This window comes from Myodes glareolus, chromosome 10 (genome assembly GCF_982192425.1).
Source record: "Myodes glareolus chromosome 10, mMyoGla1.1, whole genome shotgun sequence".
Classification (NCBI taxonomy): Eukaryota; Metazoa; Chordata; class Mammalia; order Rodentia; family Cricetidae; genus Myodes; species Myodes glareolus.
The window spans coordinates 17,428,168-17,448,507 of record NC_142035.1 but is presented as its reverse complement, the minus strand read 5'-3'; the positions used below and the strand labels follow the sequence as shown (position 1 = coordinate 17,448,507).

The window sequence follows — 20,340 nt, the reverse complement described above, 5'->3', positions numbered from 1 at the left end:
TGGGAGGAAAGTTGGTCTTCTTTAAGGCTGTAGTCCCTGATGGGGTTAACATGCTCCCATGGAAGGACACACATCCAAGGGTATATGAGCAGTATCAGCTATTCCTGATGGGTTTGTTTTTAAAGGGAATATAAAGTTGGATGAGTGGCGAAGGGGTTTGGGATGTGTGAAGAGTGGAGGGTAGGATGAATGTGGTCAAAATACATTGAGTGAAATTCCCTAAGAATAAAAAGTGAAAATAAAAATTAAAAAAAGTTACTTTTAAACAATAGGGTATATACCAGATAAACCAGCTATTATTCTAAGTGAGTCACATGGATAACCTCATTTGCTCATCATACTGGCCCGATGAAACATTCTTATCCTTATTTTACAGACAAGGAAAGTGAGGTTCAAAGAAGTGACTTAGAGTTACACAGTGGTTATGTGGCATGGCTGCTGGGTATTAGTATCTGGGAGTCTTCCTTCAAGAGTCCATGTTCCCAAGCATTGCTTTCATCGAAGGTCAATATGACAACAGGGAGATGTGGGACCATACCGCTGGAGGTGGGGAGAGGAGGCAGATAAGGTAGAGCGGAATCTGCCATGCTTGGATTGAGGCATAGAGAAGCCAGGCTGTGAGTGGCATTTTCAGGTACATGGAGCTCTTCCCTGAACTGAGTGGGTGGGGAGTAAAGTAAAAATGTCATGATATTGCCAAGGAACTTTGTCTCCATCCTAAAGGTCACAGGGAAACCCACAAAGCCATATGGACAGATACTTATTCTAGATGGATGATCCTCAGAGCAGTTGTAAAGAGAAAGCGGAAAGGGAAAGGAACAGTGGCCACAGAAGACAGAACAAGAGTCAAGACAAGAGACCTGGGGGACTTTTTTCACAGTCATCATGGGGAGGGAAATAAGAGGTAACATGAAGGGCAATTAAGACACAAAATCCACAGGTGACTTAAGTGCGAGCAGCTGGAAATAGGCTTCCAAGCTTCCAGATTGGGTAGCTGCTCAATATGAAATAAATAGAAAAGCGCGCGCGCACACGCACGTGTGTGTGTGTGTGTGTGTGTGTGTGTGTGTGTGTGTTGGTTTGTTCCTTCTCTGAGCCTGTTGATAAGAAGTCATTTAGTGTGAGGAGGGTATAAGGTGACACATTTCATCTGTTTCTTTTCTTACCTCAATGGCCCTTTTAAAATTATGCCACACAATTTAACATCTCAATTTAGTGTGACCCGTTTTATATGTCATCCAGGTTAGATAGTATTATTTAAAAGTGAGACACAGTACTGTCACAGAGACATGTGATTCGGGGCAATTTTCTAACACTCTTTGTGTTTTAGTTGGTCTGACATACAGGATATATATATGTGTGTGTGTGTGTATATACTTATATGTATACATATGTACTTAAACACACTATAACCCAATAATATGTCTTGTAATAGCTGGTCCAGGGGGACTTAGGCTTTCTGATTGTCTCACTCTTTTGTTTTTATTTAGCTTTTCTTTCTAAACAATGTGGTATCTGATGGCACAGGCCATGAATTTTTTAAACAGTGTCCTCTAGACTCACCTCATATGTCTTAGGACTTGCTCTAACATTGATGCTGGGTGCTCACATTTGTATCTATATTCTGAAGAATAATTCTCTTGTTAAGAGATAGTGCTAGCCCTCATCTGTTTTAAATTCACTGGGATATTCCCTTCAGTTTTTGTTTGTTTGTTTGTTTGTTGTAGGAAATTTCCAGGCTCTGCAAGGCATGTTTGAGTCAAAGAAGAATCAGGATACATAGTTGGTAATCCAGTAGAGTTGATAAAGTGTGGACACAGGTGACAATGGTGAATTAGAACATAAAGTGGAGCTTGGCAGAGGACATCCATACAGTAGGGCCATGAAATGGTTACTGGAGAGGGGACCAGAATTTGGCCTTTCTATAGGTGGTGAAAAGGCACAAGCACCGATCAGGAGTGAAGCTCACAAACACAACTACAGGAGTCAGGGTGATTCTAGGGGCCCTGAAATACCACAGGGAGCATGGGGGGCAGAACTTCACGAAACAGTTTTCCAAAGGAGTTGAACTTGTGCATTTCCCTCACCCCACCCCATGAGCCACTGATGCTTTAGACAACAGGCTAGAGAGAATGCACTGAAATTTGAAACATTACCCTGGGTACTGTGGAAGGATAGGTTGATATAATAATAGCGAGAGAAGCTAGTGAGGAGACACACACATTACAGGTCTACCCTCTACCCTGGAAAGAGCCAAGGACAGTGAGACACCTGACCATCAAAATGCAAAGATGTAGGCTTAGAAGAATTCATGGTGATAAATCCTCAGGTGCTTGATTAAAAAAAAAGTGTGCCTGTCAATGAACTGGAGATAGAAGATTGGGAGCTGATTGGCAGATACACAATGATTTCTACATTGACTCTGAAAAAGCCCAGCGGATGTCCAAGGGCATATGATACAGTGAGAGAGGCCTGAAGGAGAAGCCCCTTACCATCACAGGTCACTTCCATCTCCAGATCAGTAAAATAATCAGCACTAGGTTATGTGGTGATGAAGACAGAGGAAAACGAGTGCAGGCGACATAGGGGCTGCATGCAAGGGGCCGTCGCTGGGCCATTCTACTGGGACTGGAATGTAGGAAGGCCATGTCCGGACATCACACCCGGGAGTCATATTTGGGAGAATGTGGGGGTAAAAGTTTAACAGTGATAAGAATCTTGTAGACAAAGAAAAATGTCAAAATATTTCATCTGGAGAAACTGAAGTTCAAAACCAGAGCGTAGCAAAATCAAGAGCAGGAAAGTGGTATCCAAACCTTTCATAGCCTCTTTCATAGTTTCTATAATTTGTTTTTTTGTTGTTGTTGTTATTTGTTTGTTTGTTTTTGTTTTTTGTTTTTTTTGCAAAAAAGAACTGTTGAAAACTAGCATGTTGGGCTCTGAAATCACAGTCTGGATTTATTTCTAAACTTATCCCAGCACCTTGGCCAACTCATATGACCCTTTTGAACTCCACTTCCTGTTTATAAAAACAAAACAACAGCAGAATGGAAGCCTCAACAGATCCAGGCAATTATGATCATTAGAACAGTGGCAATTAGAACACCCAGGAGTTTAAGCAGGAAATGAAGAAATTGGGTCAGTATGTGAGTGTCATTTGCAGAGTTGCTGGTAACACTTCAGTGACAATTTTGGAATGAGTTTGGTACCATGAATATTCCTGTTGGCGTCAGACATTCTGATTACTTGGGTAGGCATATGGAACAACGTTTGACTAGGCCCTATTAAACACAAAATGAACTCCATGTCTTTTGGTTTTGTGGGCTTTTTGTTTAGTTTAGACATACATTTTTCTTGTTTTTGTTTGCTTGCTTAAATTTTCATTTTTGTGGTTTTTGTGGTAAAAAGGTCTGCCTTCAAGAACCTGCTTGATTTCCTGCCCTGCCCTCAGTGAAGACTGTAACCTGTAGACTAGGCTGATTTTGGTTAGAGTGTACTTTTTCACAGAGACTGAAAGGAAAGTATAACAAACTCCATTCTCATACGCCAGGTAGCAAATTCCAAAGCAGCACTGAACTATGTGAAACTTGGGAGCATATGCGTGGCCTAGAGGTTTTTATATGGGAGTGGCTAATGACAGCTTCCACCATCAAGATGTTCCCAGTTAAGGCACAATAAACTTGGAATTTCTATCTTACTCTGCCTTGAAAGTATCCAGTGCTCTATGGTATCAGGCTAACAGACAATGTAGGCTGCCTCACAACCTCTTGCTTGCCTATTTCTTTGGAGGAGCCAGTCTAAAGACTCCAAAAATTCTACCAAGGAACTTCGACGACTCATAAACACTTTCAGTAATGTAGCAGGATTCAAGATTAACTCAAAAAAATCAGTAGCCCTCCTGTACACAGATGATAAAAGGGCTGGGAAAGAAATTAGAGAAAGAACACCCTTCACAATAACCACAAATAGCATAAAATATTTCAGAGTAACTCTAACCAAACAAGTGGAAGACTTGTAGGACAAGAACTTCAAATCTTTAAAGAAAAAAAATGAAGAAGACACCAAAAAGTTGAAATATCTCCCATGCTCTTGGGTTGGGAGAATTAACATAGTAAAAATGGCAATCTTAAAAGCAATCTACTGATTCAATGCAATGCCTATCAAAATCCCAGCAAAATTCTTCACAGACCTTGAAAGAACAGTACTCAACTTCATATGGAAAAGCAAAAACCCAGGATAGCCAAAACAATTCTGGACAATAAAAGAACTTCTGGAGGCATCACAATCCCTGACTTCAAACTCTATTACAGAGCTACAGTACTGAAAGCAGTGTGGTATTGGCATAAGAACAGACAGGAGGACCAATGGAACCGGATAGAAGACCTAGATATTAATCCACACTCCTTTGAACACCTGATTTTTGACAAAGAAGTAAAAAATATCAAATGGAAAAAAGAAAGCATATTTAACAAATGGTGCTGGCATAACTGGATATCAACATGTAGAAGAATGAAAATAGACCCATATCTATCACCATGCACAAAACTCAAGTCCAAATGAATCAAAGACCTCAACATAAAGTCAGTCACACTGAACCTTATAGAAGAGAAAGTGGGAAATACACTTGAACACATTGGCACAGGAGACCACTTCCTAAATATAACTCCAGCAGCACAGACACTGAGAGAAACAATTGATAAATGGGACCACTTAAAACTGAAAAGCTTCTGTAAAACAAAGGACATGGTCAACAAGATAAAAACGACAGCCTATAAAATGGGAAAAGATCTTCACTAACCCCCATATCAGACAGAGGTCTAACCTCCAAAATATACAAAAAACTCAAGAAATTGGTCATCAAAAGAACACATAATCCAATAAAAAATGAAGTACAGACCTAAACAGAGAACTCTCAATAAAAGAATCTAAAATGGCTGAAAGACACTTAAGGAAATGTTCAACATCCTTAGTCATCAGAGAAATGCAAATCAAAACAACTCTGAGATTCCATCTTACACCTGTAAGAATGGCCAAGATAAAAAACACTGATGACAATTTATGCAGGAAAGACTGTGTGGAAAAGGGAACACTTCTGCATTGCTGATGGGTGTGCAAGCTGACACTTCCTTTGGATATCAGTGTGGTGATTTCTCAGAAAATTAGGAAACAACCTTTCTCAAGACCCTGCAATACCACCTTTGGGTATATAATCAAAGAATTCTCAACCGTGCCACAAGGACATGTGCTCAACTATGTTCATAGCAACATTGCATAGCCAGAACCTGGAAACAGCCTAAATGTCCCTTGACCAAAGAATGGATAAGTAAAATGTGGTACATTTACACAACGGAGTACTACATGGCAGAAAAAAAAATAATGACGTTTTGCAGGAAAATGGATGGAGCTAGAAAACATTATTTTGAGTAAGGTAACCCAGACATAGAAAGACAAGTATCACATGTACTCTCTCATACGTAGTTTTTAAACATAAAGCAAAGAAAACCAGTCTACAAACCACAATCCCAGAGAACTTAGACAACAGTGAGGACACTGAGACTTACATAGATCTAATCTACATGGGAAATAGAAAAAGACAAGATCTCCTGAGTAAATTGGAAGCATGGGGTCCTTGGGGAAGGGTTGAAGGGGAAAGGAGAGAGGCAGGGAGGGGAGCAGAGAAAAATGTAGATCTCATTAAAAATAAATTAAAAGGGGGAAAAAGAAAGTAAAGGGAAAAATGAACTCCAGACTGCAGAGAGGAGTTGCCACTGAGGGCTTCTCATTGTCGGGAGTTCAGGACATAAAGAGTGTGCATCATTACATAATGGCATGGTATGCGTCTTGGAGCATCCATTCTGGAACAGTCTGAAGTCTAGATATAATAGATCCGGAAGCAAAAGAGAAACTAAGGATGGATATTTTGCAGTGAGCTTGGTTAAAAACACTCTGGAAATCAAGTGTGTCAGGAAAGGGCTCAGGGTTTGGAGTCTACTTTTCATGATACCCAGATTATGCATAGGTCCACAATCAAAAATGAATGGTTAAGAGTGATTCAAAAATAATTCTAAATTTTAATTTCAGTGTTTTGGAAACCATAAAAAAATCTTATTTAAACCTCCATTGACATCACTATTTGACCTTTATCTCTAAAGACCCTCCTGCATTATGAAACAAGTACAAAGAAAGAATACAAAACATTAAACAGATATTTTTGCTGATTTTTTCCTTTCTATTTCCATTTCTTTCTATTTTCTTGAGTCATCTAAATGTAAATTAATTTCTCCATTAAGTCCTTCCTTTTATTCTTTGCACTTCAAGTACATTCTCTGTCTGCTTTCCCATTCTGCTACTAAAGAGAATCCCTAGCAAGAAGACAGGTTTTTCTTTCTTTCTTTCTTTCTTTCTTTTTTTTCGAGAATAAGAAGAAAGCTTTACCTTCAACTACAGTGAATGCCTAAGAGGGAGAGTCTGGGGACATCTGTGTTTATGGAAACATCTGTGGCTATAGCCTAGAAAGATCTGAGATAAACTCAACTCAAGGCTTGGAGGCATAGGGAGCAGAAAAATCAACAGCAAAAACCTGGTCACTGCATTCATGACCATGGAGGACAGGGGGATGGTACTGTCAAGTTCAAGCCAGTAAAGGAGATAGATAATGGCAAACAGGTATTTGCCCCCCCCCCCAAGAACTGGTGGACCCGGGAACTGGAGGTGAGAATGGGGCACCGAAAGTATCCTGACCCAGGGATCTTGAGCTGTGTTGATTTACTCATTCATCATTCCAGTGGGTCCGTTCCGCTAAACGCCTCCCTTCCAGGCTGCTATGGGTAGCATTTTGGCTAGCAGCCCGTTAGTAACAGACTGGCTTGAGTTATGTCCCCATATTTATACAAAGGGCTGGAGTCAGAAGAATTCCACAGAAAGAATGAGTTCACTGTGGCCTTCATTGTCCTTGAGGCATCTCTAGACATGGGAAAACATGGTTAGTAGAAAGAGCAGGCCTGTGCTTATTTTCCTTAATTTCTTTCCTCCCCCACCGTACCTTTCCTCTCCTCTTTCCCCCCACTCCTTTCTAGCCCCATCCTCCCTTCACACCATCTGTGAATTATTCCTATCAGCCAGCAGAAACATGTCCATAGACTGCATATGTAAGTAAGGATCAGCATCCCCAAGCTGTGCATTGCCACAGGGTCTAAATTTTGCTTTGGAAGATAAAATGGTGATCATGTGACACCTGTTGGTTGTGTCTGACAGTTTTGTAGACATGAGAGGTGACAAAGATACCCCCGGGAGAGGTTAAAGCACACGGAAGGCTCACTCTCTGTGTACCCTCACCCCAGAAGCACAAAGCCATCCCTTTCCTCCCTCCCGGAAAATCACACATTTCAGAAATAGCTGCTGAGAAGGAAGTGAATTTTTTTTTTCTCGCAAACTCACAGTCGATGGTGACGTAGGTTAAGCCAGGCTTTAGAAAGAGCAAAACTGGAAGAACATATCTGACTTACAAATTGGTGGCAAAGAATCAGAAAATTTCAAGATATTCAATTCCATTTAATTGGCCGCTTTTTCCATGTAGATAGTCCCAGACTCACTTCTGCCTCTGCCACACCTGCAAGGCTAATAGACCTGGCTGTGATCTTCTATGTATAATATGCTCACCACTCCCAGAGAACTCAAAGTGCATGTTCTGCTTCAAATAATAGTGGCTGATTGGCTAGTCCCCGGGACATACAGTAGGGTCATGTTTAATCAATGATAATGGGATTACAAGGAAGGGCTCCCTTTAGCTCTCCGAAGCCTCTGTATTCACACTGATAACATAAAATCTTCCTTTCACTCTATTTTTTTTCCAATGAGAAAATTAATAACTGGTTGGGAACCTCAACTCGTATGCCATTCCATTGGTTACTTGAGAAGAGAAGCAGTAGCAGTAGGTAAAATATATAAGTAAAAGGCCAAGTCCCAGAAAGAAGATATCCTGGTAAGGAAGAAGAAGAAGACTGGCAGAATCAAAGCCTGTACCATGAGAGAGCGAGTAACAAGGACAACTGGTGGTTTATAGATGAGAAAAGACTAGCTGCCTGCGTAATGGCAACACTAGCATTTCCAAGTCATTAGTGACTAAACATAAGGACATTGTTTTTCAATTTTTTTTTCCACTGGTGCTCATACAACTCCTTGAGTAGACCTAGTGGTGTCATTGGGGACATTTAGTTTCTTTATTCTGGTGGAAAACAAGTTCCAAAGTGTCTTTCAACTTGAAGATGGCAGAAATTCCCTGGTCCTTATCATTGCTGTTGTCCTGAACTTCACAGCTAACCAATCCCAGAGCTCCAGTGTCATGTGTAACTTGAAAGGCTAATTTTGTAAACTGCTGTTTGCATTGTGGAAAGATGGGGCTGTAGCAGATGTTACTTTAAAATGGCTGGTGCCTTCTTAAGTTTGGCTGGAAACTGGGAAGATGGAGGCTGTGACTGGAGTCCATCGGTGAAACTGGGAAATAAAGTTTGCCAATACGGTGAATGGTAAAGGCCAAACAGAGATGGTCAGGGATCTAGTGTTGAGTAATATTCAATGATCATTAATGATTATGCTTGCTCCTACCCATGTTTTGCATTTTTCTATCCCTTTCTTTGAATTCTTTGTACTATCTTGAAACCTGTGACTATATATTAAGCAGAGGATGAGTATGAGAGGTTGAACCCTGGCAATAAAGAGTATTGGTACCCTTGCTTTCATCAGCAATGTGATTTGCAAGAAAATACATACAACATAAGAAAACTGTATTAATTGTCCATAGGTGCCCAGGGAAACATTCAGATAAAAGATAATACATAGTAATAACTGGCTGGGAAGATTTGGTGAGACATGGTGAAAGAAGGAGTCTCAAGTAGGAGAATTTCTGGAGTCTCACTCCTTTGGAGGCTTTGAGGCAGCAGGAGAGGCTGCTCTTGACTGGTGGATGTTGGGGAAATGCAGGAAATAAAAGGTGAAGCATCATTTTACTGTGTTCATCTGTGTTTCTGGAGCTCTCCAACCATCTTGAGGGTGTCACAAACCATCCACAGTAGTTAATTCCAAGAAGACTTACTTCATCATAACCAGACTCCATGGCACAACAATGAAGCAATAAGAACCACTGACCACCTAAAAAGCTGGCCTTCTCAAAGACACGTGTCAAGGGAGCAACATATATCTCTCAAACAATCACATAAGGAACTCAAGGATCCTATAGGAAAAGCTCTACTGGACAGTAGTTGACAGAAAAATGCCCTGGCCACATGGGAATGCTAGGGTCATGGGGTCAGCAAGGTCTTCTGGGCAGGGTCAAGACTCACCTCCTTTTGATGGTCAGCATCACACCCAGGAGAATGATGATGAACATGAGGAGGCCAGCGATCACACCTGCCATCTTCACCGTGTTGTCGACCTGCTTCTCTGGTTCCACAGTGTTAGAATTCTGGGTGGAAGCACCTTGGGAGGAAAACAGGAGGAGGAAGACGTTAGAAAGGCTCACACGTGACCAGGCAACGGTGACAGTGAGATCAGTGTCTATTTATTAAAGCAAACTATGTGCCAGGCACTGTGCTGAGAGCTTCAGACACATTGTTTTACAGAGTCCCCTCTGAGAACTAATTCCTTAAGAGCTTGGGATTACTATGATGTCCTCTTTGAGGTGAAGAAACTGGCATTCTAAACCAAACAAAAGAGTTTCCCATTCTTGCCATGTGGGAGCATAAGATTTTCTTCATTATGTTGCTTTGCTGTGAGAGTTCAATCCTTGGCTCACCAGTCAGTTCCTGGTCTCATAGAGTTTATATTTAAGATTATGTAATGGAAATAATAGCTTTGTGTTAAAGTAACACAGTTAAAATTACTTGTTATTTAAAGAATCTTTTGTTTTACTATTTTTTTAATATAAGAAGCCAACAGTAGAAGAAAAAGTAGTGGATAAAAAGGAATTGCCTTGGGTTTAGAAAACATGATGAATTTCAATTTTGGCAATTATGTAATACTATATGCTAACTTGTTGACCCAGTCTCTCTTGTAAAGGAAAGTATGAACTGAACACTTATGTCTTTAGACTGTATGGGTGGTTCAGGGCTCTAACTTGGCCAATCATCACAAATATTTCCAAAGACAGACATTGTTTTCCCAATTTTATATATGGAAAAAGATACCAAATAACAAAGCAAAAAAAAAAAAAAAAACAAAAATAGTGAAAGGACTTGCTAGAAGTCGTGTGGGTGATATTTATGTCAGGAACAATATTCGCCAGGTTGGTAACTTCAAACTTAGGCCTTAATGATGAGAAATGTTGAATACATCTCCTGAAGCTCCTTCCTCCCCATCCCCCATCTTCAAACAGCTGTTTTGCTTGCTCAATAGCAAAGTAAGTGAGCAAAAAAAGGCGGAGACCAGCCTCTTCATGTGTTTACTAAGCATGGAAGTCAATTTCCTGTCGCAGACATTCTGGAGGGTAGACCATGGGCTACCAGCATCCTAGGGTAATTTTCTCCTGCTGTCTTTATTTCCCCATTAGAATCACTTTTTTGGTTAGCAATTTAAAGTCAGAAGCAGCTTTTCCCAAACTCATCTCTACTTTTCTGCAACATCAGCACCAGTTCATCCTTCATCAGCCAATATACCTTCTGTGGCCTCCTGTGCCTCTGGCAGAGTTTCTTTCTCCGCTAAATTCTGATAACACTTTATAACAGTTTGAGGATACCTCACCATCTCTCATATCACGATATACCGATATTATTAGTTGCTTGTTTTCACATCTGTCTTTTCCACTGGCCTACAAGCTCCTCGCGGGTAGCATTATGCCTCCTTTATCTTTGTTTCCTACGTTAGCACAGATCCTGACTCATAATAGGGGCTCACTAAGTGTGTGCGGTTTTTTGGTATTTGGCTAAGGGGATGATGTCTGTGCCGTACACATTTGTCCTCATGGAACCAAATTGAGTTTTCTCTTGCTTTTAGTCCTGTATTCATAGAACTTAGCTGAGCACTGAATTGAAGGGTTGCTTTTCAACACAAAATTTTGAATCTGATTCCCCAAACTCCCTGCTGCTAAAGTGCAGGCCTCCAGCACATTGATAATTTTCAATTTTTTTTTGTTTATGTGTGTAAAGTCCATATTCTCTCCAGGCACTTTCCCCAAACTTTAGTTAACTCTGGCGAGTTGGTTTACTTGGCTGAGTGCCCTTGGTGAGAATAGGAAGCCTTTAAGAGTAGGTGTTGTGTCCTTTTCATTGCTACAATGTCAGTGTTGACCAAAGGACTCCTCCTCACAGTCACCATGAAGGTTGTGGGAACACAAAAATCCACAGGCCAGAATCACTTATTTATTAATTCAGTTATGTGTCTGTAGCTGGGGTGTGTCCAAGTGCTGGGTCCAAACTATAGTCTCTGTAGGGTCAAAAAACATTTTTCTAGAAGCGATTAAAGGTGATATATTTTATTCATTATTTCCACCAGATAAAGGCAAGATCAATTCATTTAGCTCCAGGGCTGTCTGACAAGGTTCTTCCATTCTGCAGCCCACTAATTTTCCATTGCATGTGGGTGACAGTCAGTGCATCTTTAGTCAGGGCAGTCTGATATTGCAGAGTGGGGGGGACTTCTGAATAGCTCCTAAATAGCCTCTATTTATGAGATTGAAGGTATGATTTCTAAGAAAAAGCTAATCTATAACATACCAAGAACAAAGGAAAGAGAACACCTCAAATTGCAAAGCCCCCCAATACTGACAGTTTTTATATTCATAATTAGAGGAAAGGTTGGCTCTAGATCATGGCATCATTGGTAGAGTTATCTTTACTTAGTACCTGTTCTGGAGTCTGGCAGTTCAAGGCTGAAGTGCCCTGAGAGCCTCTTCCTATGTAATATCGCTGTTGTCACTGGTCTAATGAGATTCACATCCCACGCCTCAGGTATGTGAACATCCACTAGTGGCAGGCATCTGGAGACATCGTGGTAAGCAAACATAATCCCTGTCATCAGAGAATTTGTGCTCATTGGTATGTGTAACCCTAATTGTGAGGATATACTTAATAAATCAATAATTGGTAATGGCAACTATGGTTTGAAAGAAAAATGGTACCCAAAGGGAAGCACTATTAGGAGGTGTGGCCTTGTTGGAGTAAGTGTGGCCCTGTTGGAGGAAGGAGGCAGACTTTGAGGTCTCTTATATGCTCAAGTCATGCCCAATGAGACAGATGACTTCCTATTGCCTGCAAGTCAAGAGTAGGGATCTCAGCTACTTCTCCAGCATCGTGTGTGTTACTATCAGGAGGTGTGGCCTTGTTGGAGTAGGTGTGGTTCTGCTGGAGGAAGTGCATCACTGTGGAGACAGGCTTTGAAGTCTCATACATGCTCAAATCGTGTCCAATGAGACATGTCACTTCCTGTTTCCTGCAAGCCAAGATGTAGGAATCTCAGCTGCATCTCCAGCACCATGTCTGCCTGCATGCCACTATGTCACACCGTGATGATAATGGACAAAACCTCTGAAATTGCAAGTCACTCAATTAAATACTTTTTCCCTTCAAAAGTGTTATTATTGTCATGGTGTCTCTTCACAGCAATAGAAATTCTAACTAAGATAGCAACTTTCAGCTTTGTTAAGGGTTTGCACAGAGGCACATGACCCCTTGGGAAGAGCATAACAGGGGAGTAAGTCACTTCTGGGGGGAAATGACCAGCAGGGTGAGCTCCAGGGTGTAGACAGGAGCAGTAAAGCAGACACACTTGCTCAGGCTTTGCGAGTGGCAAGGAACCTAGTGTATGGCAGAGATGTAGTGTTTAAGGGGTCAAAAAGCGAGAAAGAAGACGAAGAAAGATGCTGGGGAGGGAAGCAAGAGCCAGTTCACACATGACAATGCAGGCTATGATGATGGTTTCTAAAGCCCAAGCAAAACAGACAGCCATCTAAACACTGGTGTTCATGGGTCAGATTTGTGCTTCCAGCATATCCTCTCAGCACCAATGTGGAGCCAAAGTGACTTGGAGAAATGAGTCTGGAGCTTATCATAGGCACCCAGGTAGAAGATGAGAGTCACAAGGACTCGAGAAACAGCAGTGGAGATTCGGAGATGTAATAAAAAGGATAATGAGCTGAAATAAATACAGTGAAAACTGACGACAGAGGGAGCAAGGGGAATAAAGGAGAGCAAAATTACAAGGGTGGCCACAGGCTTTGGTTTGCATGATGTGGTAGATGATAGTGGGATTTACGGCTTTGAGAAACCGCACAAAAAGAAAACCTCGAATGAAATCCTGCTTGAGTTTAGAGCAGTCTGATTAGGAAGGTAGGTGGCTGAAAGTGTGAGTCTAGGGCTCTGAGGGGAACTCTGTGCTGTAGATAAAAAGATCAAGTCTTAAATATCCACAGGTGGCACTTGTAGCATGGGAGCTAGTGATATTACCTAGGAAGGACATAATAAGGAAAAGAAGAAGCAGGCCTAGACAAGAGACTTGTAGCTCAGTAGTGTCCAGGGAGTGGGCAGAGGCAGACAAACCTGCAGACAAAACATGAGCATCTAGGCTGGGAAAGCAAACCCAGCTGAGTATGGTGTCCTAGAACCAGCAGAAGATGGATTTCCAGAAGAAAAGCATCATCAACTGTGCCACGCACTGTTTTCAGGGAAGGATCAGGGGCCATGCTCCAAGGTAAGTGAAGCTCTTAGTTAAGTGTTAGGAAACCTTTCCCCAAGACCAAGATGTTTTTGATAGAAGCCCCTTCAGCGGTGATCAGGGCCAATCATTAGTATTCACCTGATGGCCACAGAGAAACATCCAGATTCTGGGCAGTCATGTGAAAAGTGACAGCCCAATAGTTTAGAAAAGTTCAGTGAGTTTAAGCCAAAGGTCTCAGAGCTGAAAGCATGGACTACATGGTGAGGTTATTAGGGGCAACTATGCTGTCCTGGTCCATTCAGGCTCAGATACAGCTACAAAAACTTGCAGAAAACTCAACGTTCACTTAGGCATTCTCTAAGATAATTTTCAGTAGCTGCCAGGGACTTGCCTTCCTGCTCATAAATGAATGGAATTGGCAATTCAAAGGTGACACATATGGAGAGAACAACTCTAGAGAAAAGACAAGATTCCTATGTGACCCAAGAGGTAGAACAGAGGAAATACATGAACAGGGATAAGAACATGGGAAATACCAGGGATACTTCCGTTGGGAGTTAGTTATGTGCTCAGGGCTGGCACTGTAGATACTTGGTGATCAGAATGAGAACTGAGTTCAGAGATAGAGGGAAGCACGTAGGGCTGGCTTCTCATAGGACCACAAACCACAATGACCATCATTCCACACGTGCCACAACCAAGGCTGGTAAATCAAAGGCTGCCTGCCTGACTCAATGCCCCGGAAATCCAAAGAGGAATATTCCAAGAGGTAAAACTGGTAGACTCCTTCAGACAATTACTTAGCCTCAATGCCAGTCCCTGATAGACCCAGTCTCTGACTCTGATGACTTCTGTCTTTCAGTCCAGGACTGGGAGGAAGGAAGGGAATTTGGTTGCATCTTCTTCACCCTTAACTTCCCCAGGACCCAACCTGAGCACAATCCAAGTAAATCAGAATTGGCCACGAGGCACCAGGTGATAAGTTATTAAATTAGATAAGCTTTGAGGCTCTCCTTGAGTCCCCTGTGTGATGCAGTCATCAAAAACAGTCTTGTGAACTCAGCTTACTAATTCTGCTGTGTCTAACATGAGGCTGCAGGACTGACCTTGAACCCCTGCCAGCTGTGCCCTCAGAGCTCTGAATACGCCCAAAGACTATATTAGTTTTCTCAAATCAGAAATCACTTGGCTCTTCCCTCTACATTTTCTTCAACGCTTAGAGCAGTGGTTCTCAACCTGTGGGTCTCGATGCCTTTGGGGCCAAACAACTCTTTCATAGGTGTTGCCTAGAGACCATTGGAAAACACAGATATTTACACTACAATTCATAACAGTAACAAAACTACAGTTATGAAGTAGCATCAAAAATAAATTTATGGTTGGTGGTCACCACAACATGAAGGTGTGCATGAAACGTCACATCTTTAGGAAGGTTGAGAACCACTGGCTTAGAGTCTTATCCCCTCCTAGCTTCTGTCCCCAGACCAGATCTGACTTTCTCTTCCCTGGCTGTCTATCCTTAAATGTAGAAGCTCAGGACCTAAGATACATAGCTTCTTGGAGGTGTCTTCCCACCCTCAATTTTGCAGCCCTATGTGAGGCCAAGGGCCATGTGTGTCTCCCTCCTACTTTCTCCAACATTACAAAGCAGCTATCTCATCCTGATCTTCCCCAGGGATTTCTGAGACCTCTATTGGCAAGGGCAGTGTTGGTCAATGCTCCTCTGTACTCATCAGAACTCTGATGAATCTTCTCTAACATACATCCAACAACCCGAGAGAGATACCCAGGGTAAGATAAACCAGGAGACTTGATATGTAGAAAGTGATTTAGCACATGTTGACAAAGTCTCCCCGTGGCTCAGGAACATGACAAAGTTCACAGATCACTCGACTCATGCAGATGCATTAGTCAGGATCAGAACGTTTCTGTCTAAAGGTTCTATTCTGACGAGATCCAGTTCTTGCTTTCTGGTCACCTAACATGTCATTGCAGAAGATGGGACATATTTGGTCTCTTTCATTTAAAAGGCCAGAGCATAGAAGGGACTGAGCAGATTAGGGAACCCCACGATGAAATATTTCAATGTGGAAGAGCTACCCAGTGGATCCTAACACTCTGTTTCTCTCATGCTATTATACAACCACCTCATCTCGATTTCAACCAGGGATTCCTTACTCAACGAGGGCCGAGCTCCAACACAAAGTAGTGACACCATGAAAATAGTTATCATTCCCTGTGGGGATACTTTGTCCTGTAACACATAAAGTTTGCCTGAAGATCAGAGTGCGGAGCTAACCAATAGTAAGCCATAGAGGCCAGGCAGTGGTGGCACACATCTTTAATCCCAGCAACCAGGAGACAGAGGCAGAAGGATCTCTATGAGTTCAGGGCTATCCTTGGCTACACAGGATTGAATCAGTATAAAAGAGAAAAAGAGTCAAGTGGTGGTGGTTCAAGCCTTTAATCCTAGCACTAGGGAGGTGGAGACAGAAAGTGATATGGCTGGGCAGAGAGAGGAGTATAAGGCAGGAGGAGAGAGGAGCTTGGAATACAATCTGAGGTTTCACAGGGGCAGGATCTTGCCTTTTCGAGCTGAAGATTTCAGAGAGGTAAGAACTCTGGTAGCTGGGTGCTCCTCTTCTCCAGCCTTCATGCTTCACTGTCTAATAACTGACTCCAAGCTTTTTATGATTAAGACCAATTAGGATTCACACTCTGATTCCCAAGATCCATTGAAGAGGCTCCAATGTTTACTGCTTACTGGCTCCTACTTTTTGCCCTGTTTTGACTGCTTTGCACCCCTGAATGCTTAATGAAACCATCATCTTTTTAAAGTCAGGACATTCATTGAACCCTGACCTTTCTATCACTATTAATTGACAGGACTTCCCCATCTTAACCTGGGTGTCCCTTAACTCCAGTGACGTCTACACTCTTGATGAGAAGTCCGATCGTCATCCTCATAGCTCTGGGACTTCTTCCCATCCTGCCTCTTTCCAGGGTACTCACAGAGGCAGAAACCATGTCATCCACATGAAAGGAGCTTTTAAGGGTCATAGTGTGCACCTTATCAAATAGAGGGGACTACATGACACTGGTGTCTCATTTCACATTGAAATGCTATAGTTTTAGAATATTTGCCGAAAGCAATGATTTTCCTACAGAAATCCTCGAGTTTCATTGCTGACTAGCTGAGCGACCTTGATCCAATCAATGAAACACAATGTGTTTTTAATATCCTCATTTGTAAAAGTTGAGAGAAAATCCTAAAATCACAAAGATTTTCTTAGGATCAGGGGCTGCTTGACAAACTCTCCGGAACCACACACATACGGTGTCCTGACGATACAGTATGGGAACTGATTTCAGGGTGTCTGTAAGCTCTGGCAGCTAGAGCCTGGGACCACACCTCCTTGCAGTCCTGCTACCTGGTTTGACTCCAGTCCTTTGAATAAAGCTAAGCAGAGTCCTCATCCCCAGAGTGATGCATTTGACCCTGCTCGTATAGGCAGGGTCCATATCAGGCTTACATCTGGATGACTTAATGGCAGCAATAACATAATTTGGCAACAAGGGATTAATGATTCACTCGCAAAGCACTCTCGCTGGCGTCGGGCCCAACTGCATCGCTGTACTTCAGAGAATCTTTCCCTGTAAAGATATGCAGCAAGAAATAGAAATCACAGATGAAGAACATCTAATTGCAATTGATAAAACCCGAGTAAATCCCAGCGGATGCGTAACCCATGCTGGTGATCATTGCTGACAGCAAAGAAAGGATGCTGGCTCTTGGGGCTGCGGTTCCTATAAGCTGCACTCTTTAAAACACACAGCGGCCTCTCAGCTATCCAAGGGCATATTATTCCCCAGTGTGGCTTATCTCAGGCGAATCTTACTGCGCTGGCAGTTTACCCCCGTCTACTTAATGACTCCTTTTGTTGAAGAGTTTCTCTGTCTTTACTTGGGCTTCGTGTGTATCTGGCACCCTGCAGTGAAAAACCTTTGAAACCCTCACTCTGAGTTGCTACCTCTATGCCAGGGAAGGTTTTAAGCATAGCAGGCATCTCTGATTATGGCGGTTTTGCCAAGTGGAGACAACAGGGAACAGATAAGGAAGCTGGGAAACTTCCCGGCTCTGTGAAAGTCAGGTATATACTATATATGCGCTTGACTTGGCTGGAAGCGAATTCTCTAAACGACAGGCTATTTTAAGATGGAATGGAAGTCCAAGATAGGAAACAAGTTGGTGGGAGAAGCATCTGGTTACTTCATTAGATTCAAGCCTCTAGACTTTACAAATTGCATCCCAAAGCATTTAAAGTATTTGTAATTGTGATCATGAACTACTTTGGCAGCCTTTGAGGGTAGAAACAGTAGTGAACAGGAGGGGAGCGGGAAGCCTGGGGAGAAACAAATGCTATTGCTGATTTTTTTTTCTTTTAGTGAAAAAGATGTGTATTTCAGATTTTTTTTCGCTAGTGAGTATGATATTGATGCAGAAAAAAAAAAACATAGGCTAGATAATGAAATCAGGTTCCCCCAACTTTTACTACTCATGAAGGGAAGGGATGATAGTTAGAAATCAGCACAGGCTCCACATTACTCAGCAGCCAACCAAGAAAATGGAAGCAACTCTAGGCCTTTTAAAGGAAGCCATTGTACCAGGGTATTGGTAGCCAGAATCAGAAGACGCTGGGGAGTCAAGAATAAAATTATCGGGAAGCTACTACCCACCCCAGGCAGGAGAAACAGAAAATAGTGAATCAGCCAGAGAGGAAGATCACCCAGTAAGAGAGAGAACTGCAGGTGACCTTTGGGGGAATTAGACTCATGGGACAGACACAAACTGACAAAGGAGAGGCTGAGGCTAAACCGGGAAGCTTCTCCTGGCCTTTACTCTTCCAGCTCTAACTGGGATCTTCAGCTGGATAAGCCCAGAAGTCACAGTCATGGCGGTGCCGGAGGGGAAGTCTTCAGGGAATACCTGGACGTCCATGGAGGACATGAGAATAGAGAAGAACAGACATGGATTAGATGGGTAAGGGGCCAGCATGGGTGCCCTTTGAGCACATGATCCCAGACTCTACTCTTGGCTGATTTTGAGAATTACCAGGATGTGTAAATTTTGAGAATGTCTCATCTCATACTGTGTTTTGATTTCAGCAAAGTCAGGGCTGCGATGAAGAAATAATGACTGGCTTGTATGACAGTTACTTGTTAAGCTGGGGCTTTCCAGAATATGGCAACATAAGAGTCAATGGGAGCAGGATTCATGACCACATTTAAAACACTAATATAATTAACTATAAACTGTGCGGCAGAGTTTAAACCACAGCCATGTTTTACACCTGTTCCCTCTCACAGCCCCTTTACTCCTTACTGAAACCCTGAAGCAGGTTCTGCTCTCATAGTCATTTCAAAGATGGTGAAACTGAAGCTCAAAGAGACAAGATAACAGCAGCTGGCAGCAGAGCCTACAGAACCTGGAAATCTGATGCCGAATTTCTTCTCATTAAACCGCTACACTATGCTGCCCCTTCTTGACTAAAATGGGGGAGAGATTGCTCAGCCCCAAACTGACTGTTTGCCCTCTGATACCTAGAAGATAGAAGGAGACCAGTATGAAGGAGATCGAGAATATTATCTCAACCAGCTAGATAAAAGCAACTTGGTACAAATACCAGCCATAGGTATTTATATCTGTCCCCGCTGGGTCTGCCGCCTGCTGCTATACCAACCGATTCCATTTCATACCTGCCTCTGCTTGAAGATTCTCTCTTTGTGCCCTCCAACCAGCATACCTTATTCTAATATCCATGGGATTGATGAACATGTCATGTGAACCTTGTTATATGAGCTAAATTATACGGGCTTTGCTCAAGTGATATTTAAACTTGACCTTTTCAACTTAACTTCTTTTATTCTTTTCTCTTGCCTTGTATATCAACCACCATTTTAAAGTCCCTAATACTCTGAGTTTAGTTTCATTATTAATCTCTGGGCTTTCTTGCTAAAACCTTTCTTGATATTTAGCAGCCAAAGCACCTCATTTTATTTCCATAGAAAGACATGTTTTGCTCGAGTTTAGGTAAGTGCTATCTCTATCCTTTCCAATACCTGTTCTTTGAGGTTGATGTCTAATTTTTTCTTTTTAATTCCTGACTGCCTTCCCCACACCACAGAACTGAACCTGCTCATTCAGAGGACTGGACTGATAATGGAGTACCTAAGAAGGATTATTATAGTCTGTTTTCAAGTGACATCACCTAGGATGTTTTGTAAGTAATAAATAAATTGCCTCAATTCACCATATGACAGTAATTACATTTAACCAAGATTTAACTTGGAGTCAATGTCAGGTAGCTGGAATACACCACAGAGACATGGGTTTTTCACAGATAGCTCAACCCTTGCTGGACAAAGCAATTTAATAAGTCCCGAGTTCAGTGTAAAGAAGGTTCACATTTCTAACATCCCAGACTGCCTCAGCGGTACCTAGCCAGTCCCGAGAGGTTAAAAGTGACTTCATCATAGCCCATACAACTAAATCTGCTAAATATTGCTGACAGAGGTGCCCTCATTTTCCATCCTAAATGGAGGTTAGCACCTTGTGAGATGAGAATCACTTTAATTGATTGTTTGAAAGCCCTTTGGCCACTCAAATAAATTGTTCCCCCGGTGCTGATTCTGCTT

General features: G+C 42.1%; 1 protein-coding gene across 12 annotated transcripts in view; it reads right to left on the bottom strand.

The window, feature by feature from the left end:
* Ptprt (protein tyrosine phosphatase receptor type T) overlaps positions 1-20,340 on the bottom strand; it is a 1,106,759-nt gene that overhangs the window by 162,709 nt on the left and 923,710 nt on the right. For all 12 annotated transcript variants that reach the window (XM_085697063.2, XM_085697062.2, XM_085697064.2 and 9 more), the window contains one exon: positions 9,339-9,474. In XM_085697063.2, the coding sequence (XP_085553189.2) occupies positions 9,339-9,474 (136 nt within the window). The remainder of the gene's footprint in view (positions 1-9,338; positions 9,475-20,340) is intronic.